The sequence below is a fragment of the Diospyros lotus genome, chromosome 13 (assembly GCF_014633365.1).
Source record: "Diospyros lotus cultivar Yz01 chromosome 13, ASM1463336v1, whole genome shotgun sequence".
Classification (NCBI taxonomy): domain Eukaryota; kingdom Viridiplantae; phylum Streptophyta; class Magnoliopsida; order Ericales; family Ebenaceae; genus Diospyros; species Diospyros lotus.
Genome location: NC_068350.1, coordinates 10744952 through 10771678, shown reverse-complemented (window position 1 = coordinate 10771678; position 26727 = coordinate 10744952). Strand labels below are relative to the sequence as shown.

The window sequence follows — 26727 nt, the reverse complement described above, 5'->3', positions numbered from 1 at the left end:
TATTTTTTTGGCATTGAAAATTTTTCCCCTATTAAATTAAATGTTGGGAAAATATTTTTTCTTATGTGAATAAATTATAAATGTTATTATTATATTTGGTGAAAAGAGGAGAAATAAAGAAAATGAAGAAAGGAAATGAAAATGGTTGAAAAGTCCAACTTAGTGGGCTAAAATGGATTGGGCTACTAAAATTGGGTTAAACCCAAGTGCAAGTTGTGTGGTATTGTTTTTTTAAGTAAATGAAATGGGTTGGGACCAAGTTGAAGAGTTAGCCCATTGGGCTTAACAAATGTATTGGGCCATTGATTTGGGGTTGGGCCCATATGTATAAAAAGTGGTGTTATAATTAAATGAAAATGGGAAATGTGGTAAATGACCATTGTGGGTTTCATGAATGTATTGGAGGAGAGAAAAAGTTAAGGGTAATTGTAGAAATCCATAAATGAGGAAATAAAGAAAAGAGGAAAGAAAAAGTAAATGATGTAAAATGGCCAAAATAGGTATGAAGTATTAAGTGTGTGTGTGCATGAAGTATGGGCAAAAAGGTAAAAACAAGGGGGCGGTTGGCAACCCACTCCTTCCCCCTCACGTCTCTATGCCTTCTTGTTCATTCTTCCATTCCAAATTTCTCTCTCTCTCTCTCTCTCTCTCTCTCTCTCGTGGCTCTCTTCTTCTTATTCTTTGATCCTTCTTCATTTGCATATTTTCTTCTTCCATTATTTTTCTTGCTTGGAGCTTCAAGGAGTAAGGATTTCAACTTCAAAGAAAGGCTTTTCTTCTTTTTTGATTTTCATCAAGAAGGCAAGTTCTCCTTGCACTTTTTCTTATATAAATATTGTGCAAGTTCCTTCTCTTCCCTTATTCTCTTCTAAAGAAACCTCTTTCGATTTCAAGGTGATATATATATACATAATTAGTCTCTTCTCTTAGTGGTGAGAATCACTCTTGGCTATGGTAGCCAAATCTTTCATTTTCTTCTCAAGTTGTGGGTCTCTTCTTTGAGTCATTGTTGTGTCTCATTAATGGTTTCATTGGGGCTTGTTTACCCCATATTTCATTCATGGAATGGCATTTGTGGGTTAGGAAGCTAGCTTGGCTGATTTGGGTGTTTGGTGTTCGTATCGTTGCATTTTGGTAGCGTCGAGTCGACTTATCTTTGGGTTAAATTGACTCGGCAAAGGCTCTCTTTTTCAATCATTTTTTCCTTGCTCCCAGAGCAGTCGACTTATTTTTCCCCTCAGTCGACTTATTTTCCCCTCAAGTCGATTTGGCAGTTTCTAACAACACTGCGCATGTTACACTATTTTGATCATAACTTTTGATATAGAAGTCAAAATTGAGATTCGTTTGAAGAGTTATAAACTAGACTTTGAGGGATTCGATTTTATATATAATATCATATACTTTGGTTACGATTTGATTTGATTAAGGCTTTTCTCAATCCAAATTAAGGATGATTATTAAAATAAGTTGCTATTAAATGCTTTCTCTGATATCACTCAATCCTCTAAAATAATAGGATATGGTTAAAGATATATATATATATATATATACATGGGCTTCATGAGATAAAAACGTAATTGAGTTGTATGAGGAAGCATGATAATCACATTTGAGAAGTTGTTAAGAAATGTTTTTGGTTGGCATGTCCATGGAATCTCATGTGTAATGCATTACTATCATTATATAAATAATTGCCCTTAATTGATGTGGTGGAACTTATCTAAAGGTTGAATTGGGTGAAATAGCCAAGAACCTTAATGGGCAAAAATTAAGGGTGTGTGAATGTTACTCGTTATAGTTGTGTTTGTGGTTACGTTGCATTACATTGTGTTTCTATATTACTTCGCATTATGATGTTAGGTCATGGGTTGCATTCATTGAGGGGTCATGCTTTGTATGTGTTGGGAGTGTGAGCATTGGCACGACACAGTTGTCCTGTGAGTGCTGGCTTGTGTATGTTGGGCGAGCATATGCATTAGACCATTTGTGTGTGTGAATTCTTACGTAGGTGTAGCATAGCCTGATGCTTGGCTTATGGGAGCCTTGCCATCAAATTAATATTGCAAAAGCCATTGCATTCCTTATATGTTGCAATGCATGGTGGTAGAAATTAGCATGTGATTGTGATGCGTAAGACTGTGGGTGGAGGCCCACAGTAACTTTTGACCTTGATGAGATTGTGAGTGTTATGATAACGATAGTGATGGATATGATATCTATGGATGTGGTATGGGATCCTTGGGCTTATGTGGTTGATTTGGTAGCATCTCCTTGGTTACTGGCAGGTTTGTATACCGATTCTTGGGCCATTGTCTGCATTTTATGTGGGCCCCAAGGACCCTATGTGTGCATCTATACATTTATGTTATGGTTGGGTATTGTGTTATATAACTTCATGGCATGGAATAGTGTGTCGTTTATGTATATGAGACTGGTGTGTGTTTCCACATACAACATGATATGCATGATGTTCAGGGAAAATCTGGTCATATCCACTTTCTGTTGTTCCATACACTTGCCGAGTGTTATGGCTCATCTTGAAAAGTGTGTTTTGTTAAAATATAAGAAATTGTACTTCTTTGAAAATGTAGTTGTTAAGGATAAAAAACATGCACCCAATCAATGTTTTGTTATCAAGTAGTTATTTTCCCTTGGCTCTATGTTATACATGCCTTCGTATATTGATCTTGTTGTAATTTTCCTTTAATATATGCTTGTTGAGCCTTGTGGCTCAACCTTGCTTCTTTTGTTATTTCAGAAAAGGGAATATAGTTATTTGGGGCAAGCCTCGGTTAAATGTGTATAAAGAAGTCCCGACCTCAAGATCCATTGTGTAAATTTTGAGGGCATGAGTAGAGGGTTTCATTTTGTATTCAAAGTCTTAATGCCCTTTTATTTTGAAAATGTATGGGTGATAAGCCTAAGATGATAATGTAAAAAATGTTGTAATATTTATTTTGGCTGTGAGCAAATATAGAAATGAAAAGAAATTTTTAAAAATTTTGAGTGATGATTTGTATCTGTATCCATTTTGAATGGACCTCTTCTCGAGTTTCCTATGCTAGCGAGAAAATCCAAGAGCGGGTTTTGACAACAGTAGATCTTATCCTTGGGGACCTAAATAACGTAAGTTGCCGACAAAGGAATAGGATTCTCTGAGCCTAGATGCTCCAGCTTGGGTAGGAGCTCAGAGGCGTCGACAGAGCACGATAGGGAGTTAGTAGGATGAACTCGATTGACCATTGTCATACATAGTAGTAGATTGTGATTTGTGCAATCAAAAGTAGTTGCAATTCTTCTTCCAAAATGGGAGTTGGAAGAGCAATTGAAGAGAAAGGGATTCAAAATCAAAGAAAATATATAGTTGAAGTTGAAGATGGAGATACAAACATAGCGAGAGAGAGAGAGCATAAGCAAAACGATGTCATTTTGCCTTGTGCAACAATACGACAAAATGATGTTATTTTTTCATTTGCATTAACAAACCAGGCCTATAAACAGCGCTGTTTTGCTGACCAATCGAGGATAAAATTGAAACAAAAGTTAAAGTTACGTTTCTTTGTTATTTTCAAGTCATTTTTAATTTTCAATTTTCTAAAATAATGAAAATGTATTCTCTTTACTGTTTTTAAAAATATATTTTTGAAAACAAAAAAAAAAATTGTAAAGAAAACTCAAAACAACAAAAAATTATTTTGAGTATCTTCATCCAAAACAAACCCTAAACTCAAAACATATTTATTTATTTATATTTATTATTGTAATGGGAAAAATATTACAAAATTCATTAACTTTAAAATGTATATATTTTTTAATAATATATTAACATTAAATATTTCTAACTTACTGAATAATCAAATTTAATGAATAAAATATCATTAAAAAATTATTTTCAAAATTTCAAAGAAAAAGTGTTTTCTAATTTTTTGTTTTAAGAAATAGTTTTTCAAAATAACAAAGAGAACGTATTTTTAATTTTCTAAAAGTAGACTACTAAAACAGAAAAATGAAAATAAATTCAAAACTCAAAATTGAAAAACAAAAAGAACACCATCTAAAATTTGATGACCAAATTGAAGTAAAAGACAAAAATAGATAAAATTGAAAATTGACCCTAAATTCGGGTCTGTTTGGCCATTTATTAATTATAACCAATTTATTTGACTTGTATAATCCACTTATTTACAAGTATTCCTAAACTCAAATAAAGAAAAGTATTTCTAAACTCAAATGAAGAAAAGTTGTGTTAAGTAGGTAAATCACTATAAAACTTATTTAATCAAAACAATGTAAAATTTAGACAAATAGAAAAAAATCACATGTAACATCAAAGTTTAGGAAATGAGAATATTATACTATTGTTATGTGCTCATTTTTTATTATTTTTGTATTTGAAAATGATAAAAGTTTAAAAACACATCTATTTTCATAATAACTTTTAAAATTATGAAAAAAAAATCTTGTTTCTTGAAACTGAAAATATTTTTTAAAAAAAATAAATAAATTGGCTTGAAGAAGAATTTATAGAGGGTGATAATCTTCTCTTTTTTAATGATGACAAAAACCATTTTTCATGAGAAAACTTCACCTGAGAAATTGCATAAAGATTTGTGCACGTATTACCTTGAGTCATCTTCTTATTTTTCTCCCTCTTCTACATTGCACTAGTTGGTTTACCTAACATATCTTTGCATATTCCCTTTCTAGATCTTTTCTCTTCCTCTCCATCTTCCTTTTCATCTTGTCTTGAGTGTCCTAATCTTCAAACTTATTAATGAAGTCTTTGACATGTAGACACACCAATAGAACCATGGAGCCCTCACCGGACTCATCCTTTATCTCCTTGGTATTTTGCTTTTATCTCTTCTTTGTCTTCTGTCTCTCTTCCTAAGATTGTTATAAAACCCTTATCCCATCTAGGCTAGCAAGATACTATATTTGAAGATATGTCTACTTTACATTTTAATAGAACTTTAGACTTAGTACCCTTCTACAATGTAAGTCTCTACTATTGGATGTTGCTGGGTTTATATTATCAAGGTTGGCCCTAATGGCCACATTGATCGTCTCAAGGCTTGCCTTGTAGCCAAAGGGTATACTCAATTTTTGGCCATTGGTTATGGGTGAAAGAAAACGTCAACTCTTGGTGTATCAATGCAATGGATTTACCATTTTCAAAAAAAATTCAAAAACATAAATAAGAACGCGACGAAAATTAAGTTCAATACCACCTTGCAAGACTTAGTTTTCCATGACCATATGCAATACAAAATCAATCCACACCACAAGGGGTTTAGCATATAACCTCACAGTGGTTTGAAATCTGATATAAAGGTTTGAATCTTTTCTGAGGGAATAACAGTTGCACACCAACAACTCCTGAATAGATAATCAATTAGATTGAACCGTCCTTGAAAGCACGAGAGGCCTAGTTAGTCCACGCTCTGGGTAAGGAATGAATCCTATAACTTAGCTTATGTGCTAGCTAAGCTAAATGCAAGAAATGAAAGCGGTAACCAATAACATCTTATGCTTAGATAGGAACATCAATCAACTCTTATAAAATGCACCCTCGCACCTTTGGGCAACCAGGATACACTTAATCGAGCAACGAATTCCTACGACGGTGGAGGATCATGATAGATCTTATTTACCGTATCTAATATAAGTTTGCAGAATTTGGGAAGATTTTGGGCTTCATTTTTAATTGCACATGTATTTTAGTTTTCCCATTATGTATCTCATGCATAACCAACTCATACATTCAAAATAAATCTAAATTTATTTTGGAGGTTTCACTTAGCACATGCATTAAGTTTTTCAATTATGTATCTCATAGATAACAAAAACATGCATACATACAAAATAGGATAATCATGGACTTATGCATATTAATTAAATTCAAGCCTCTAGATTTAATTAATTAGCATTTATTGGGATAAACAACCAACACTCATCACATGAGCACAAAACATTTCACTCAGCCCTCTTGCTTCTTAGAGTCATCAACTTTTGAAGCATTCATCTTCATTTTACATAGAAAAACATACTATACATTTTCTAAGACAAAATAAAAATAACAAGGAGACTTATGTCTCAAACGAAATAAAAAATAATTATTATTACAGACCATTTTTTAAATACCTATCACATCCATCCATTTATCCATACAATCACATTGTACTAAGTCCATGATCACCCATCCATTCAATCTCATTGAATAATTTGGCATATTAAATAAATTTCATGTTAATGAAATGTGCATCAAGCATAGGTCATTGAAACCAAGTCGAGGCTCTGATACAACTGAAAGAAAACGCAAACTCTTGGTGTATCAAGGCAAGGGTTTTACCATTTTCAAATTTTTTTCAAAAACATAAATAAGAACACAACGAAAATAAGTTCAAAAACACCTTGCAAGACTCAGTTTCCCATGACCATATACAATACAAAATCAAATTATGCCATAGGAGTTTAGCATATATATACCTCGTGGTAATTTAAAGTCTGATGTAGAGGCTGGAATCTCTTTCGAGGCAACAACGGTTGCGCACCAATAGCTCCCAAATAGATAACCTATTATACTGAATCGTCCCTCGAAAGCACAAGGGGTCTAGTTAGTCCACGCTTCGGGTAAGGAATAAATCCTACAACTTAGCTCATGTGCTGGCCAAGCTAAATGCAGGAGATGAAAACTAAATGAATTCTAAAAACCAATAGACTCTCTGTTGGGTTGGACTTGTTACACTAGCAACAATGGAATCAAAAGCAAAATGGGAATAATAGCAAAGAGAATCTAACTAGAATGAGAAGGAAGAGAGCTTATGGCTAAGAGAAAATGTAGCAATAACTTGCAAATGACCAAATGTTTCTCACATACTTCCAATTCTCTCCATGATCACCTATTTATATAGGAGATGGCCATTTTATTTTTAATATAATATATCACATATTATATATAATAAAAGTGTATTTTTCTTTTCAATATAATATATCATATATAATATTTGAAGTGCTCATTTATTTTTAATATAATATAATATATATTATATATTATATATAATGGAAGTGCATTTTTCTTTTTAATAATATAGCATATATATTATTTGAAGTACTCTTTTCTTTTCAATATAATATATTATATATTATATATAATGGAAGTACATTTTTCTTTTCAATAATATATCATATATATTATATATATAATGAAAATACTATTTTCTTTTTCATATACTACCCAAGAAGACACGAAGACAAACTCAAGTTGATGTGTTACTACCCAAGAAGTTTGTCATTCACACAAACCATGAGTCTTTGAAGCATTTAAAGGGGCAAAACAAGTTGAGCTATAAGCATGCCAAATGAGCGGAGTTCTTAGAAGTTTTTCCTTACATCATCAAGTACAAAAAGGAAAATTCAAATGTAGTGGTAGATGCATTATCAAGGAGGTATACTCTAATCACCATAATAAATGCTAAACTACTAGGGTTTGAATTGATTAAAGATCATTATGTGGATGATCCAACCTTTGTTTCTACTTAGCTTGTTAAAAAAGGCTTGTTAATGGTTTCTACAGGCATAAAGGGTACTTGCTTAGATCTGGGAGACTTTGTATTCCTAATGGGTCGATAAGGGAACTCTTGGTGAGCGAAGCACATGGGGGAGGTTTAGCTGGTCATTTCGGTGAGAAGAAGAGTTTGAAGCTGGTTAAAGAACACTTTTATTAGGCAGGAATAATTAGAGATGTGCATTAAGTGCCATAAAGGTGTGTAGTTTGTAAGAAGGCGAAAAGCAAGGAAGTGCTCATGGGTTATACATGCCATTACCTATTTCGGATCAACCTTGGGTTGATGTGAGCATGAATTTTGTACTTGGACTGCCAAGAACGCAAAGAGTAAAGGATTCAATCATAGTGATCATTAATAGGTTCTCATAGATGTCTCACTTTTTGCCTTGTCACAAAACTGATAATGCTTTTCATGTGGCGGACTTATTTTTTCAAGACATTGTAAGATTGCATGGAATATCAAGGAATATAGTGTCTGATCGAGACACAAAATTCTTGAGTTACTTTTGGAAGACATTATGGAAGAAGTTTGGCACAAGGTTGCTCTTTAGTATCACTTGTCATCCTCAAATCAATGGATAAACCTAAGTGGTAAATTATACACTTTCTTCTTTACTTAGAGCTATTATTAATGAGAATTTGGAAAATTAGGATGAATGCTTGGCTTTTGTTTAGTTTGCATATAACAAGAGTGTGCATAGTGCAACCAAACATTCTCCATTTGAAGTGGTTTATAGATTTAATCCCATTACACCACTTGATTTAGCACTACTTCCACTCAATGAGAGAGAATGTTTGGATGGAGAAAGGAATGTTGACTTAATCAAGAAGTTGCATAAAAATGTGAAACAACAAATAGATAAGCGAAATGCAATCTATAAGAAAGCAGCAAATAAAGGAAGAAAGCAAGTTCAATTTTCTCTAACTGATTTTGTGTGGATTCATCTTCAAAAAAAGCAATTTCCAGGCAAAAAGAGGTCCAAACTTGTGCCACGAGTAGATGGTCCTTTCAAAGTATTAGAAATGGTGAATAACAATGCATACAAGATTGACTTACCAGGTGATTATCAAGTATCAACTACATTCAATGTGAGGGATTTAACACCTTATTTGGAGGACACCGAAAAGTAGGATTTGAGGGCAAATCATATTCAACTTGTGGATGATGATGTAAACAGTAAAGATGCAAAGACAAGGGTTGTCCAAGAGCATTTAATTCCAAGTCTTGGACCAATTACTCATTCAAGGGTTAAACAATTCCAAAAGAAACTTGAGTTATTTATTGGGAAGATTCCAGCCCATTTGAAAGAGTTAAAAGTTCAAAGTGACGGAGTTAAAGTTCAAACCCAAATTAATCAAATTGCTCACTTACTTGGAAAGTTATTCACGAAACTGATCAAATGGGTAATTTTGGAACTCCATAACTTTTGAATGGCTTTGAACATTATTGTTAAAATCCCGATTTTACGCATACGATTTTACGATTTGAAGACCCCTAAACGATTCAAATCCCATGTAAAATCTAATTTGGGATAAAATCCTATAAAATCTCGATTTTAGATATATGATTTTATAATTTTACATTTCAGAGATCCCCAAACGATTTTACGATTCAAAGACCTTCATTGATTTAAGTTGCAATTTAGAGGATACTTCCAACGTCTAAATGTCACATAGCATCTGACATTGGAACTTATACAATGAATTGTTATATTTTCCCTCTAAATTGGAACTTGATTTAACATTGATTGCATAAGTTCTAATGTCACATAGCATCTAACATTAATTGCATAAGTTCTAATTTACTTGATTTAAATTATAATTTTTACTTGATTTAACATTAATTACATAAGTAAATCAAGACAAACAAGTAATTAATTAATGAACCACCCAACCCCAAATTGAGATTTTACTTGATTTAATCAATGTTAAATCAAGAAAAAAATGCAACCTAAATCTAATGGAAGATGTTGAAAGAATCCTCTAAAGAATTTTAAATTATATTTTACCTCTAAATTACTTATATTTTGTCTCTAAATTGCCTATACCAACATGTTAGTTTTTGAGCTATATTTTGAAAATATCATCTTTTGAACTATAATAAGAAATAATCAGGTTATTAAAAGATATTAATTCATTTTTTAAAAATTTATGTTATTATAAACATATATTTACAAAAATTGAAGAGTATTTTTAATTATCTCTAAAATATTACGATTTTATGATTCGATTTTATGGACTCTTTTTCGATCTCACTTTAAATCCCGATTTTAACTACCTTGGCTTTGAATTATGACGCGTGCCGTATGTTATTAGAAAACTCAAGATCTCAACTACAACTTCCTATATCCATGGGTGTCATTTCAACTTTCTAGCTATATTTTATGATCGTTTTAAGTTTGATGGTCAGTAATCATCGGGTGAAGTAGGAATTACGAATTTGGGGCATCTTTTGCAGATTTTTTGGGCATCTTTTAAATATTTATCTTTTTTTTATTATTATGTCTTTCACATTTAAATTGTATATTTTACTTTAATTATTATGTCACTTATGCTTGGAGGGATTTTCGAGACTATTATTTATATATGTGATCTTCTAATATTTTGACATAAACATTTTTATCAAGAAAGTAAAGAGAGTATTTTATCCTTATTCTTATCTAAATAATTCATTTTTTTAGTGATAAATTTACTTAATTCTCATCACTCTTTCTTCTATGTTAAAATGACAAATCAAAACTAGTATTTTTTTATTTGTGGTGAATTTTCTTATCAAACAATAAGCGTTATTATTTCTTTTGTATTTTGAACACATCAACAAAGGATGAGATCGAGAAGAAGGAAGAATGACGATTGTGATATGAGCTTTCGCTTTCAGGTTTTTGCAAATGAAAAAAAGAAGATATTTAGGGTAAAAATTTTCAATTAAATTCTATATCTAATGTGATCAAAATTACAGATAAAATGTATTCCATCTCTAACGTCATCGTGGGACTGTGTTCCAAATATTTTTCTAATATTGTGAAACAATCCCAAAATGTTTTCAAAATTACAAAAATGGCCTAAAAACTTTTCTTTTTTTTTTTTTTTTTGTCTTGGTGTTTTGGTCCAATAAATGTTTTAGAAATGCCAAAATGGCACTATCTCAGACATTTTCATACATTATAGTTGATAACTAAAGCAACCAATTGCTCCATCCAATTGCTTCAATGATGGATTCGAAGAAATTAATGGAAGAACCCTAGGTTTCTCCATAGAAGCCACGAAATGAGCCCAAAATTGGTTATGGGTGCCTTTGAGAAAGCGAAATGAAACAAAAACAAAAAGAAAGAAAGAATCGCACAAAGAGGGGAATGTAACACAGTAGAAGAAACAAAAACAAAAAAAATCACCTGTCTCATGATTAATATCTATACCTAACTCTCTCATAATTCCTAAATGAATTTGATAAAGAAAAGACTTTTAACACTTTCAATAATTCTAGTGGTTAAACACACAGCGCCTGATTGAATGCAATTTTAGAAATTAGTTTCTACAATCCCCCCCAGACTTGACAGCCAAAAACAACTCAGAAGAAAGTAATGAGGACAAAAAAAAAGAAGAATTTACCCTTCCTTAAGTTGACAGAATTGGAGAATATTAACATCGTTCTATCCCACAACACAGGCAATATCCCAAAAACTCCCAGACACTCTAAAGAATAGCTGTACAAACAAATTATTATACACAGTGAAACAGAGGGCTGGCCAAGCCATCAGTCTGGTGTTAAAAGAGTAGTGTACACTTACGTTACGTTACGGTGGGCTACGTTGATCCTCGCATTTAAGAATAGCCATCCTCTGAGACCTCGACTGACTTTGCCTATTATTCAGCATATCAATGTAATTTCGGAGTCTATACCGGTCTGAATTAGTCAGAGAGAAGGGAGGATTCAGAATCAGCGATGATGCCTCTACGAGCAGAAAGTCTAACAACCGCACTGCTTTTGAGTAAAAGACGGCTGCACTTTCTGTCCCGCCCATGTACTCATCAAGCTGCCAAACATGATCAGGCAATGACATCAAATTTACTGCCAGATTGTTTGATAATACAATAATTTCCAGAAAAAATGCAGTTCAGAAGGCTGAGGCACATAAACATGACTGCGATGGGATCTCAAGGTGGCCTTAGTTTATTAACTGACAATCTCAATATCATAGATTTCCCAGTTCTGAAATGGGGCTCATAGCCTCCAGCAGACGGAGTGACCTAACTTTAGAAGTTAACAGTGGCAGCTTTGTCTCACATTAAATTGAGCATGTTTTTTTTCTTACGAGTACAAAACAACAGGATAAGTTACAGAAAACACGAACAAACAAGTAGAGTTTTCTTGTCTCCAACCATCCATCTAACAAAGAAGCAATGGAAAATGGGCTGCCTAATTATTTTCAGCTCATTTCATAACATTACAGCTTTGCCTGAGATGGTTTTAACTCATACTGCCATCCACCCATTTGATATCATGTCCTGTCAATTTGTTTGCTAGCCTAGCACATTTTGTGGGTATGCATGCCAGTCAATCAAAGGACATAAAATAACTACTTACACCGCCACGTTTGCCAAAGTCAAGGGCTGATTTATATACCATCTCTATAGCATCTGGCATCTCAACATTTCCTGAAACAAGGCCAGAAAAGAAATGTATTAACTTGCACTATGCTTAACTGAAAAAAGCTAGCATTTTGCCATCAATCAAGAAAAAGCTAAAGTTTATATTATGACAACCACATGCATAAATCCATTTATACATATATTTTTTATTTTATCCATTTTATACATAAGTGAATACAATTTAACTCTCTCCAGCGTACATAGTGTGAAAATGGAGAACAAAAGCTCCATCTTTACTGAAAAAGAAAAGAGACCACCAGAAAATGCCGATACACATGCTAAGATAATTAATTACTAAATATATGCTGATGTTAAGGCTCAAACAAAGAGGTCAATTAGTTTCACGATACATCACTTCAATCAGAAGCAAAAGAAAATCCCACATGAATGAGACAACCGTGCCCACATAGTGGGATAAAAGCTTGATATGTTGTTGTTGTTGTAATGAGACAACCGTGCTGATGTAAAAGCTCAAACAAAGAGCCCATTTAGTTTCACGATACATCACTACAATCTGAAGCAAAAGAAAATCCCACATGAATAAAATAACCATCCAGTTTTTATTCCTGTTTAATTTGGGCATCATCATTTGCTCAATGCCCTTGAAATTAAAATAGTTTTTAAGCTTGAGAACCAATTAGTCTACAACAAATGCAAGAAAAATAAATCATCAAATCAAATGAGTTACAAATAAACAGGATGCAGGAAGGAACGCATGCACTGATTTGTATTTACCATCACAGCATCAACAATGACAAATTGAAAAGGCAAGAAAACCATTCAACCAGTTGTAAAAACATCAAGATGAACCCATACCAGGCTCAATAACCTTGGCAAGTTCTTCGGCATTCCCAATTTCAAGAAGAAAATCCCTTTCAATCTGGGAGCAAATATCCCGCGTTCCTCGAATGCTGGCAATATCAGGACTCCCATGCTCCAGGTTAGTGCTCTCCCTCAATCTGAATCCTTCAACTGCTGATACAGCTTGTGTATGGCAAATGTGAAGAGCTTGCTTCCATATTGCAAGAATAACAAGCTGAATTGAGAATGCTTCTAGTTGCCTACCTGCCTCAATCTTTTCAAAGCACAGAGAGCAATGCAATTACAACATTTAAAATACCAGCAACATAAACGAGAATAGAACCAGAACAGAGAAAATGTCTCACAGAAGGAATACCAATTGAAGATTCTAGCAACTACTATGGACGCACAGGTGACTGGAATAACAAATAGTGTTTCAGCACCAGAACACGTTACCAACTAGATATTTCATAAACTCAGTACATTTTGTGTAGCATCCAGAAATTACTGAAATGGGTGGGCGACCAAATGAATTCAATCATGGAAAAATGCAAAGTTTTGGGTAAGGATGCTCACCAGTGAATGGGCAAGATTGTGGAGAGATTAGGATCATGGTTACTCTATTGGTTGGAGGCCTATAAATACCAGCATTGAGGACTCTTTGAAGCATGGGAGCAAGAAAATTGAGAGAAAAATCAGATAGTGCGGGGAAGAAGAGTCTTGCAGTAATCACTGAAAAGAGAAATCCACTAGGCTTACAGGGGAAAAAAAGAGGAAGTCCAGAGTTTCTTCTGCTGGTGGTGAAGGTATTCCTTCTCCCTTATCTCTTCTGGACTTCCTCCTTTGTTTCTGTTAGAATGTGTGAGATTTTTCTGAAGTGATCTTTTGCAGTTCAATTCCAGACATTATGGTGAAGAAATCTAGTGTTAGTTGTGAATGTGTGCATGTCCTTAAATCTAGGAATGTTGTCTGAATAAAGAAATGTTTTAGTTGTTGTGTTAGGTAAATCTTGTCAAGTCCAATCAGCTGCTATATATAGCAGCCTTTGTTAATGAAAAAAGTGAGAAAAGTGTGTTGTCCTAATGAGTTTTGTTCTCTCAATATCTGTTTGAATTTCTGCCTTTTGCAAGTTGTGTTTATTGTGTGAGAGAGAATTCCAACAGTTTCTTTGCAAGCTGCAAGCCTACTCTTCGGATTTCTCTCTTCACCAGTTGCTGCAAGATCCTTCTTGCTCTCATTCACTGATTTTTCTTTCAATTTTTTCTTGCTCCGATCTCCAAATTATTCCCAATACTCCCCATCACTAACATTTAAAGTCCTTAGATAGAGCAACCATAATCCACATCTCTCCATGATCTTGCTTGTTCACCAAATAAACATACTTACCCGAAACCTCCTCCGCACTTCTCCAGTCAAACTCATCCAGTTGCTCACCCACAGTCCAGTAATTTCTGGATGTTACAATTTGAGGCTCTCCAAGAAGTTTCACTGTACTTCACTTGGATAATTCTTTTAGTCAGTCAATAATAAGACCATACAAATTCGACCTCAGACCCAATCCAGTCCCCCAGTTAGGCAGATGAAATTATTAACACTATTGAATGAATTACCATCCTCAAACACAACAGACTTATCTGATAATCCACATATAAAGGATAAAGAAAAATGGAAGGGGGGGAGCAGGAAATCTCCTGTATTAGGCCTAAAGGAGTCAGCAAATAAGGCTTTCTTCAGTTTCTATCATAATCCATCTAATCATATGCTGTTGATTGATGATAGTGAATTGCTACAGGAATACTAATGTACAACCATTATATATGACACCAAGCCTTAATTGTATTAGCTGGGGTCAGCTATGATATGTGTCTGTGGGTGGGTGGGTGGGTGGGTGTGTTTTATAAGGAGGCATCCTATAAATAGTTCCAGATGACTCTTAGGCAAAGGACAAATAAATGGAGATTTGTACAAGAAGCATGTTAGAATCCTAATTTAGATAAGTATATCAACTGGGATCTACTTTGTCTGGTGCCACCGAGAAACCACTCACTTGACTAAATAACTGCATGTGAGGTTTCAGACATGGGGGGAGTGACTGAACTGGGCACAGGAGGGGTGGTTTAACACTGTATATGATTGTTAGCACTCACTTCATAGTGCATTTCATTTTAATTGTCAACTAAAACTGGAAGATGAAACTACAAAAGCAAGTGTTTGATTGCTACCAGTTGCTTGAAATTACCTTTTCATTTACTAATTCCTTGATGGCCGATGCACAGCGCTGTAATGATTTAATCCTGGTCATGCAATTAGTTGAGGGCTGCTCTAATGTGTCTCTCATATCCATGGATCCTTGTGAAGTCCCAGAAGGAGCAGAACTGTGACTGTCCAAACTGCCAATGTAACCCACTCTGCGGCCTGTTGCACCAATGATTGGCATTGGGGCAGTTGACATGGAGTTGATATTAGCAGATTCTTGTTGGGGAGACTCTAATTTGCAAGGTAAAGGGCTCAGCTTGGAAGCACTTGCTGAAGAAGATGACACGTCCACAGGAGGTCCAGAGACAAAAACATAATCCTGATCAATCAACTCCAATGAATCCACAACTGTAGAATCCATGCATCAATAGTAAAAGGAATATGGTTCAGCAAGGAATATTTTGGATCCACACAAAAATATGGGATAACATGTGGATAATTGTGAACAAAGTTACCTTTTGAGGATGTGTTTGGTGGTCTCTGGTCTGTGGATCTAAAAGATTCTTTCAGATTTCCAGCTGAAGGTATGGGGTTGCCCAACAACCCAGGTTTTTCTAGTTTTTGGGTAACATTACTATACTTGGAAGTAAGATCGATGTTTGTGTTTGATACTTCCTTTCTATCAACATTTCTATCAAGAGAAAATCCATATGTGGACTTCATTGGTTTTGTTCCACCAAGGGATGGACTCCCATCAGGTCCACTAGAATCATCGTCAAGACAAAAAGGCAAACAATCTTCCCGGGAACTTTCTTCTTCTTTCCCCACAGGATTGCATTCAAAGAAGGGAAAATCATCAACTATGCTTGGTGACCTTCCACCCCTGTATAGTACAATGAATTTCGTAATTTCAGAGTAAAGAATGACAATTGTTTCATATTGCCATCACAGAAACTAAAACTCTAGGTCTTATTTACCTCAACATTTCATTGGGTTGCCCCAGAGACAGAAAAGGGTGGTTGAAGAAGTCTACAAAATGCAACCGCTCCACTGCAAATTAGAAGGATGAAAGAGAAGAGTAAGGTTAAAATCTAGATAAACTCATGTACCTAAACCATAACAATCATGTTTCTCTTGCTTCATTCCTTTGCTAGACATATTTCATCAGAACAAGTGGCAAAAAACAGCCAAGAATTCATTTCCCATAAGAAAATCATGCAATGCCAGAAACTGCAATCGTCATATTACAAAAGGCAAACAATGTCATTATTGTGCCACATTTGATCACCATTTTGTCATTGTACACTTGCATTCCTAATAACTGGTTAAAGCAATTATTGGGTATTTTCAAATAAAAAAACACTTGTACTGGAAACTTATTGGGCACTGTACCCAAGTCCTTATTATTGTCAGTTACTCATAAAAACTTTCAAATTATCAGGCCATCAACATTATTTAGTTATTAACAATTATAAATCCATTACAATAACCACATATCAAGCCTTAATCCTAATATATGGGGAACAATTATAAATCCATTAAGAGTGAAAAATTATTAGAGAACGCGGATACAATTTTGAGGGTTGTTTGAATTGTTTTGAGCTAATCTAGAGTCTTTATCTGACTTTTGGCCAAGAGCAAGATCATTATGAATGGGGAGGTGGAAGTGGTAGTGGGTCTAGCCTCTAGCTTAGGGTGTAAAGTCAATTCCCATCAATTTATTGAGGTTCATCATTCGGGTCGCCATCAAGTCAAAAGCTATTTGGAATGGTGCTGTCAAAATATTTGACAAAATATTGATCTTGTGAGATAGGCAACACCTCTCTAAAGGGGCTAAACTTACATTAATAGATAGTTCTCTGTCTAGTCTTTTCCAAATACACTCCTTCATTCTTGGCTCCTATTCGTATTTATAAAAAGTTGGAGAGATTGCAAAGGGACTTTTTGTGGGCCAGCATGGGTAGTGAGGATAAATCCCACCTTGTCAAGTGGAAGCAAGTGTGCATCCCTAGTAAAAGGGATGGGTCTCTTGTGGAAATGGCTTAGGAGGTTTGCATTAAAAACAACAATATCTAGCCTTTATCCCACTATATGGGGTCGGCTACATGAATTCTAGATTTTCATGTATTTCTGTCTTTTATTATATCTTCATTTAGGCCCATACATTTCATATTAAACTTTAATGTCTCTCCCAAAATCTTCTTGGGTCTACCTCTATCTCTTTTTTTGACTAGTTCTATTTCATCAACTCTCCTCACAGGAGCGTCTCTTGGTCTCCTTCTCACATGACCAAACCATCTCAGTCTAGTCTCTCTCATCTTCTCCTCGGTTGGCACTACTCCTACCTTATTACGAATAACCTCATTTCTAATTTTATCTTTTTTTGTATAGCCGCACATCCATCTTAACATCCTCATCTCCGCTACGCTTGTCTTTTGCCCATGCTAGTATTTAACCGCCCAACATTCTGAACCATACAACAAGAGTGGTCTTATAGCTATCCTATAGAATTTTCCTTTCAGTTTTAATGAGATTTTACCATCACATAACACCCCCGATGCATTTCTCTATTTTAGCCAACCTGTCTTAATTCTATGTGTGACATCCTCGTGAATTTCTCCATCTTTTTGAATCACTGATCCCAAATATCGAAAATGGTCTTTCTTTGTAAGATTTGGTCTTCCAATTTTATTATAACATCCTCAACACTTGCATTCTTACTAAATTTACATTCCATATATTATGTCTTCCTTCTACTTAATTTAAATCCCTTAGATTCTAAGTTGTTTCTCCACAACTGAAGTTTAGTATTCACTCCTTTTGTTTCATCCACCAACACTATGTCATCTGCAAATAGCATATACCATGGCACCTCTATCTGAATGAGTTTAGTGAGTTCATCTCATTACTAAAGCAAATATGTATGGACTTAGTGCAAAACCTTGATGTAGTCCCATTGTAATTTTAAACAGTTCAGTATCCCCTCCGCATATTCTAACCCTTATCTCTACACCGTGATATATGTCCTTAAGAGCTTGTATATAGGCTATTCAAACTCTTTTCTTCACTAAAACCTCCCATAATACTTCTCTAAAGACCCTATCATAAGCTTTTTCTAGATCTATAAACACCATATGCAGGTCCTTCTGATGATCCCAATACCTTTCTATTAGGCGCCTCAGTAGGTATATAGCTTCCATTGTTGACCTACCAAACATGAAACCAAACTGATTTTCCGAGACATCTATTTCTTTTCTGAGCCTCTGCTCTATTAACCTCTCCCAAAGTTTCATGGTATGGCTCATTAACTTAATTCCTCTATAATTTTCACAATTTTGAACATCTACTTTGTTCTTGTATATAAAAACCAAAGTATTCTTCCTCCACGCATCTGTCATCTTTTTTTATTTAAGGATCGCGTTAAATAATTTCGTTAACCAAGAGATGCCCTCTTTTCCCATGCATTTCCATGCTTCTATTGATATATTATCCGGTTCCACCGCCTTATGATTTTTTATCTTTTTTACTGCTTGCCTCATTTCATTTGAACTTATGCGTCGATAAAATGTATAGCTCACGTTCCCTTCGGAGTTATTAAGATGTCCCAACCTAACTCTTGTGTCCCCACCATCATTGAATAATTTTGTAAAATACTCCTTCCATCTCTCCTTAATCACTCCCTCATTCACTAATACATTTTGATTTTCATCTTTTATACATTTCACTTGGTTTACATCCCTTGTTTTTCTTTCTCTTATTTTAGCTAATTTATATATATCCCTTTCTCTATCTTTTGTATCAAGTCGTTTATATAGATTCTCATATGCTTAGGAGATTTGCATTAGTACTAGAAAAAATGTATGAAAATAATTACAAATACAAGTAAATGCAAGATGAAGGACTTGTAGTTTTGTACTCTTCCCTTGTGGTGTAGGTTTATGCAGGGTTATTATGAGAATGTGGGAGCAGTTTAGCTAATTCGTGAATTTTTGGGCAGGGAGAAAGAATAAGGCTAATTCTTTTTTTATACAACAAATGGTGTAGTCAAAGTCTTCTCTAACCTTTTCCCTAGCATGTAGGATGTAGCTCTGTGTGGTGGATTGATTTGTTATCACCCCTAGTGGAGCAGAGTTGGCCCCCAGGTTTTAAACACAATTTTTTTGGACTAGGAAAAGGACTCATTGCCAGCAGTCCTTAACCTGCTCTAATGCTATACTATGATCGGGCAAGGGGAGTCCAAATAAGTTTGGAGTAAGGGTATGCAAACTTAGGGTTTTTAAAAAACCAAACCACTTGGTTTTTAAAATGTCTCAAACCAAAACCAAACTGACCAAGGACCTTGGTTCGATTTTTTTCAGTTCAGTTTCTTGATTAACCAAACCAAATTGAAAGGAAAGGAAAGTGAAGCATTTTTACTGAAAACAATAAACACAGCACTCAGTCCAAGCTACTTCCGAATAAGCTGCAATCTATGAAGCACAGACACGAACACAAGGACACGACAATTTTCAAAAAGTAGGACAAGACATAGTCGAGATGTGTTAGTTAATAAAATATATTTTTAAATAGTATAAAGTATCTAAACTCACAAAAAGGCTTCAAATTTCATAAGCTAAAATTCAAAATGAATAACTCTAATCTTCTTAGCAATCAAGTCCAATTGCCTTCATCCCTCACAATCCAATCATGTTTAAAGAGCTAGAGAATAGAAGTGTAATGGGTATGAAAACTAAAAGATGATGCAATTACCAAGTCACAAAACTAAACAACTACAACAACATATCCACCATTTATCCCACTATGTGGGGTTGGTTACATGAATTCTAAACTTCCATGTATTTATATTTTTTGTCATATCTTCATTTAGACCCATACACTTCATATCAAACTTTAATGTCTCTTCCAAATTCTTCTTGAGTCTGCCTTTACCTCTTTTTTTGAGTAGTTGTTCTATGTCATCAACTCTTCTCACATGAGCGTCTCTTAGTCTTCTTCTCACATGAACAAACCATCTTAGTCTAGTCTCTCTCATATTCTCCTCGATTGGCACTACTCCTACCTTATTATGAATAGCCTCATTTCTAATTTTATATTTTCTTGTATGGCCTGCACATCCATCTTAGCATCCTCATCTCTGATACACTCGCATTTTGCTCATGCTAATATTTGACTGCCCAACATTCTGAGCCATATAAAAACACTAGTCTTATAACTGTCTATAAAATTTTCCTTTTAATTTTAATGGGATTTTACCATCACATAACACCCCCGATGCATTTCTCCATTTTAGCCAACTCTATGTATGACAACCTCGTGAATTTCTCCATCTTTTTTAATCACTAATCCCAAATATCGAAAATGGTCTTTTCTTTGTATGATTTGGTCTTCCAATTTTATAATAACATCCTCCACACTTGCATTCTTACTAAATTTACATTTCATATATTTTGTTTTCCTTCTACTTAATTTAAATCCCTTAGATTCTAAATTGTTTCTCCACAACTCAAGCTTAGTGTTCACTCCCTCTTTTGTTTCATCTACCAACACTATATCATCTGCAAATAGCACACACCATGACACCTTTGTCTGAATGTGCTTAGTGAGTTCATCCATTACTAAAGCAAATAAGTATGGACTTAGTGCAGAACCTTGATGCAGTCCCATTGTAATTTTAAACGGTTCAGTATCCCCTCTGCATGTTCTAACCCTTGTCTCTGTACCGTGATACATGTCCTTAAGGGTTTGTATATAGGCTATTCAAACTCCTTTCTTCTCTAAAACCCTCTATAATACTTCTCTAGGGACCCTATCATAGGCCTTTTCTAGATCTATAAACACCATATCCAGGTCCTTCTGATGACCCCGATACCTTTTCATTAAGCGCTTCAGTAGGTATATAGCTTCTATTATTTACCTACCAAGCATAAAACCAAACTGATTTTCTGAGACATCTGTTTCTCTTCTAAGCCTCTACTCTATTACTCTCTCCCAGAGTTTCATGGTATGGCTCATTAACTTAATTCCTCTATAATTTTCACAGTTTTGAACATATCCTTTGTTCTTGTATATAGGAACCAAGGTACTCTTCCTCCACTCATCTGGCATTTTTTTTATTTAAGGATCGCGTTAAATAATTTCGTTAGCCGGGAGATGCCCTTTTCTCTCATGCATTTCCATACTTCTATTGGTATATTATCCAGTTCCACCACCTTATGATTTTTCATCTTTTTTAATGCTTGCCTTATTTCTTTTGAACTTATGTGTCGGTATAATGTATAGCTCACGTTCCCTTCAAAGTTACCAATATGTCCCAACCTAACTCCTGTGTCCCCACCATCATTAAATAATTTTGTGAAATACTCCTTCCATCTCTCCTTAATCGCTCCCTCATTCACTAATACATTTTGGTTTTCATCTTTTATGCATTTCACTTGATTTAGATCCCTTATTTTTCTTCCTTTTACTTTAGCTAATTTATATATATCCATTTTTCCATCTTTTGTATCAAGCCGTTTATATAGATTCTCATATACTTTTGACCTCACTTCATTAATAGCTGTTTTTGCTATCTTTTTCGCTTCTTTATAAATTTTTAGGTTTTCTTCATTGTTGCAGTGATATGCAGCCTTATAGCAAGTTTTCTTATTTCTAATTTTCAATTGTACCTCTTCATTCCACCACTAAGACTCCATAAGGTTTGGGGCTCTACCATTTGTCTCTCCAATAACTACCTTTGTCGTGCTTCTCAGGACAGTAGTCATTTCCCTCCACATTTGGTTTGTTTGTCCTTCTCCATTCCATTTCCTTGTGCCCCTTAATTTTTCTTTGAAGATTAATTGTTTCTCCACTTTTAAATCCCACCACCTAATTCTTGGTTTTTGTTTTATGTGATTTTTTCTCTTCCAATTTTTTACTTGGACGTCAAGTACCAAAAGTCTATGTTGAGTAGTCAAACACTCTCCCGGTATCACCTTACAAATCCTACAACATAACCGATCCTCTTGTCTCATAAGGAAGTAATCTATTTGGGTGCTTGATATGACATTTTTATATGTGATTAAGTGTTCGTCCCATTTTTTTAACCTAGTATTGGTTATGATGAGCTCATATACCATAGCAAAATCTAGAATAGACTTACCCTCATTATTAATTTCTCCGAATCCATACCCTCCATGTACCTCTCTATAGTCGTTTTCGTCTCTACCCACGTGACCATTTAACTCGCGTCCTATAATCACTCTCTCCTCTTGGTATCATTTGTATGAGTCCCTCTAGGTCCTCCCAAAATTTTGCTTTTATCTCCTCACCTAAACCCGCTTATGGTGCATATGTACTAAAGATATTCATAGTTATTCTTCCGAGACCAACCTTCACCATAATAATCCTATCCCCTATTCTATTTACATCTATTAAGCTTTTATCCATAATAATCCCCACTCCATTTTTCGCTCGATCATTTCCTGTGTACCATATTTTCTATCCAGCTTATGATAAAGTTTTTGTTTTTTTCCCTACCCCTCTCGTCTCTTAAAGGCACATAATATTAATCTTTCTCCTAATCATCACATCTATCACTTCCATAACTTTATCTGTTAATGTTCCTATGTTCCATGACCCAATCCTTAATCTATAATTTTGATTTTGCCTTTGATTTTGATTTTGTTTTTTATTTTGGTTTTGATTTTGGACTAGTTTCTTTACCCGCATCCGTCCAAGCAAATGTGAGGACCCTTACTCATTTGTCACTACATTCGGGTGCCGATACAGCGACCCTAGCTCACTTGACACTACATGCGGGCAATGTAGCGTGTCGCTATGAAAGGTTACACCCCAACGGTTTTTCACAGGTGACACATGTCGTCGTGTCCTACATGTGTCTTTTCTTGTATTCTTCTAAAAAACTTTAAGAAAGTGTTGGACACACCGCATGGACATGTCTGACATGTATCAGAGGCGTGTCGAAGGGTCCGACATGCCAGGGACACCAGTACGATGATAGACTTCCGGTGCAGTGGACCTATCAAAGGCGCTTCAGGAGTCAAGGGCAAAATAGTAACACAGCTGGGTTTGCATAATAGCCAGCATGTGCTCCAAGGGTAGAATCGGGGTTTGGCTGGTTTGTGTAACAAACCAACATGTGCATAACCAGATGCGATTATGGAGGGAGAATAACAAACTATAAATAGGGAATACAAGAGAGAGAAAAGTGTGAAGAAATTGAGTAGATGCTACAGGAGAGTTCTGGGCCTCTCGAATGCCCATTCTTTTCCTTTCTTTACCTTGTTTATCTTTGTTTCTTGTAATCTGGAGTTGAAATACCAGCAAAGAATTCCTTAACTAATCAGAATTCTATCCGTTTTCTTGAGATCCCACCATACAACAACCCCTAAGAAGTGTCCATGCTTTATAGGCTACAATGCATATCTTTTTTATTTTTTATTTTCCTCCAGTCATCATTAAGTGCATATAAGTAGGAAATTCAATGTCTAAGATACAAAGAAAATGCTTGGAAGCAAATTAGAAAAATTAATAAATAGCATCATAAAGTCTGTTATTTCAAAAGAAATATATGGGCAGATAGTATAACAAGGGACAGCCAACAGAAGTTTCACCAGCAGTAGAAGTCAAAGAACAGAACTTTACATCCCTTTTCTTACCAAAGTAAGCCTAGTTTGGCTTTGTTGGGTTTTTTCTTAATCCTTCTTGCTCTATTTGAAAAAACGAGAACTTAGAAATAAAACTTAGAATGCCAAAGTGAGACCCAAAACCAAACCAAGCTCCTCAATTCAGTTTTTCAGTTCGGTTTGATTTTCAGCACTGCTAAACAAAACCAAACAGAGCTCTTCAGTTTTTTGAGAAGTGAGATCTAAAACCAAACCAATTTTGTCAAAACCCAAACCAAAATGTTTAGTTTGATTTATTTTTTGGTTTATGCGGATCCTCTGCACACCCCCATCAGGTGCATCAAAAAAGCAACTTTCACTTTTCAATCTTTCTATGGACCATCTGTGATTAAGGTCTCTTCAAATTTTCCTTGAAAGCTATGTAACAACCTGTTAGTGAGCCTGGAGTAAATTGGCATTATTTTTTTTTAAATGCATTAGAAGTAATGTAAATTAAATTTATGTTTTGGGAATTATGCTAAATAAGTAAGATTTAGATTGTGTGAAAAAAAGTGGGAAAAGGGGAAGTTTAATGATGGTATATGATTTATTAAAATCAAGAGAAATATAGGGGGGGGAAAAGAAATATGTGGAATAAAAGAATTGTTATAAAATATTGGAGGGGGAGATAAGGGGGAATTGTTAATAAAGGGAAAGGGCAAAATGGTCTTTTGTGAGGGTATTTAAAGACCCAAATTTGCTTCTTCTCTTCATCCTCTCTCTCATCACTCTCTTCCCCTCTCCTCTTTTCTTCTTCAATTCCTCCTCCCTCAATCACTTAATTCTCTTGAAATCTTGCCTCATCTCTCTTGGAATTTTTGAAGCAACTGGAAGCTAGGAGTGGGATCTTGGCGGTTTGGAAGGAGATCTTCAATTTCAAGTAAATCCAAGGCAAGCATCTTTCTCCATTTCCTTTGTTTTTAGGGTTTCTTTGGGGGTGACCTTGGGGATGAGAAATCTTCTCTAGTTGGATGATGGGGATGTTGTTTTCCTCAATTTCTTTTGTAAAATTTCCCTTTTTTGGGTATCTCTATCAAAAAAGAGGGGTTTTTTTTTCCCTTTGTAGTAAGGATTTGGTGAGGGTTTCTTGTAAATCCATTGATTTGAGTGTTAAAAGGCCTCAAAGGGACATTGTTTTGTCCCAAATTCTTCCATGAAGTGGTCAATTTTTGCTTGTTGGTGGTCTATGTCATGTATTGGTGTCATGGTTAGGGTTTTCGCAAGTTTCTGTTCTGTTCGCGCAATCTAGGTTCGGTCAAGTCGGCTCGATTGAGATTAAGTCGACTCGATTCGAGTGGGCTCGAGTGGATTTAAGTTGACTCGAGGGAAATTAAATCGACTCAAGCTAAGTCGACTCGATTGAAATTAAGTCGACTTATTCAAGCCTAAGTCGACTAAATTTCCCTCTCTATTTTTGCTCTCGGTTAAGTTGACTCAAAGGATTTTCCCTCTCGGCCGAGTCGACTCAGCCTTCCAACGAATCAACTCGAGTCCCAAATAAGTCGACTCGACCCTTCTTTAAGTCAACTTGATTTGTCTCCAGTCCACTCGTTTGTTCAGAAATCTCAAAAAATGGAGTTCTATACTCATATGAATGGTTGGGATTCCTTCTATCAAGCCTAAAGCCATAAAATGTTCACAATGTACTAATCATAAAATTTATCCAGAATGGTGGTAATTATTAAATGGCATGTTGGAAATGATAATGGAGACCACAAAGAGAAGCATTGGGCATAGCATTGCATGGTGCATGTTACAAAGGGGGATCTTAGCGCATCTATTATTTTGCACGCTAGCTTGTAGGAATGTCCCTCGAGGGAGTGTGTTAAGGATATCCAAACTGAATATTGGGGGCGTATGCCCACCAAGCAGAGCAAGACTCTGAAATGTCTGGCTAGTACGGCCAATGCAGAGGTGGACGGAGATCCACGGGGAAAAAGTTGGGAAACATGTTTAATGCCGCTTAAAGAGCGGGTATTGTACATACTTGATATGCATCATTGCGATCATATTTACTTTTGTCATGGAACATTGTGGTAGAGTGGGCATGAGAAATGAAGTCATTAAACCAATGATAGTGCAATGAAAGATAAAAATCATATTGTTGCATCAGTGATCATGTCCTCTTATTTGTTTCCGCGATGCCTCATATTTTATTACTACTTGCGGGCCCAATGGCTCACCTTGCATTCTTCCTCATTTCAAATAAGGGTAAAGCAAAGGATTCCGGTGGGTCCAACCATGGGTGATGTCAAAGGTGTCTAGTGTGTACAAAGCCATTCCAGCCGTTGAGCCTGGGGGTGTGGTGGGGAAATGATGAAGGAGAAGAGAAAAGTATTTTGTATTTTGACTCCTATTTTGAAAAATGTAACAAGCAGTTAAGCCTGAAATGATTGTAAATTTTTGGGTTATCACGTATAATATTTCCTTGGTTAGGCTTGCTTGCAAATGAGGTATGCTGGTCATGCTATGTTATCTTGTTCTCTTATCATTCTTGGTGACCCTCTCAACGACCACCATGCTAGCTGGTTGCTCCGGGTTTGGGCTGCGACAAGCTAAGTAGAAGATGAGTGCCCCTCCATGGATTTCCTTCTTTGTGTGAACAGATGCCCCCACACAAAACCATTTTGACAACAGATATTCTAAGCTGGCACAGACAAGTAGTGTTGAGGTGGTGATATGTGAGTAGAAGAAATGGTGAGGTTGTAGATCATTTTCTTCTACACTACCCAATCTCTTGGAAGGTTTCAAGTTTTATGTTTTCCATTTTGGACATGAAGTGGGTAATGCCAAACTTAGTACATGTTTGATATTACTGTAGAATGTCTGTTGTCAAGAGAATTACTT

General features: G+C 35.3%; 1 protein-coding gene across 3 annotated transcripts in view; it reads right to left on the bottom strand.

The window, feature by feature from the left end:
- Positions 1 to 26727, bottom strand: part of LOC127788560 (serine/threonine-protein kinase ATG1c-like) — a 39934-nt gene that overhangs the window by 2898 nt on the left and 10309 nt on the right. Inside the window, exons 8-14 of one of the 3 annotated variants that reach the window (XR_008020422.1) lie at positions 16195 to 16267; positions 15733 to 16100; positions 15261 to 15625; positions 13037 to 13295; positions 12156 to 12226; positions 11359 to 11604; positions 6493 to 6587 (exon numbers count right to left, since the gene is read on the bottom strand). Coding sequence is in view for 2 of the 3 variants with exons in the window: in XM_052316997.1 (XP_052172957.1) it covers positions 11365 to 11604; positions 12156 to 12226; positions 13037 to 13295; positions 15261 to 15625; positions 15733 to 16100; positions 16195 to 16267 (1376 nt within the window). In the remaining variant the exon portion in view is untranslated. Of the gene's footprint in view, positions 1 to 6275; positions 6588 to 11164; positions 11605 to 12155; positions 12227 to 13036; positions 13296 to 15260; positions 15626 to 15732; positions 16101 to 16194; positions 16268 to 26727 lie in introns of those variants that run through there. The other 2 variants (XM_052316997.1, XM_052316996.1) reach the window with 2 other exon arrangements.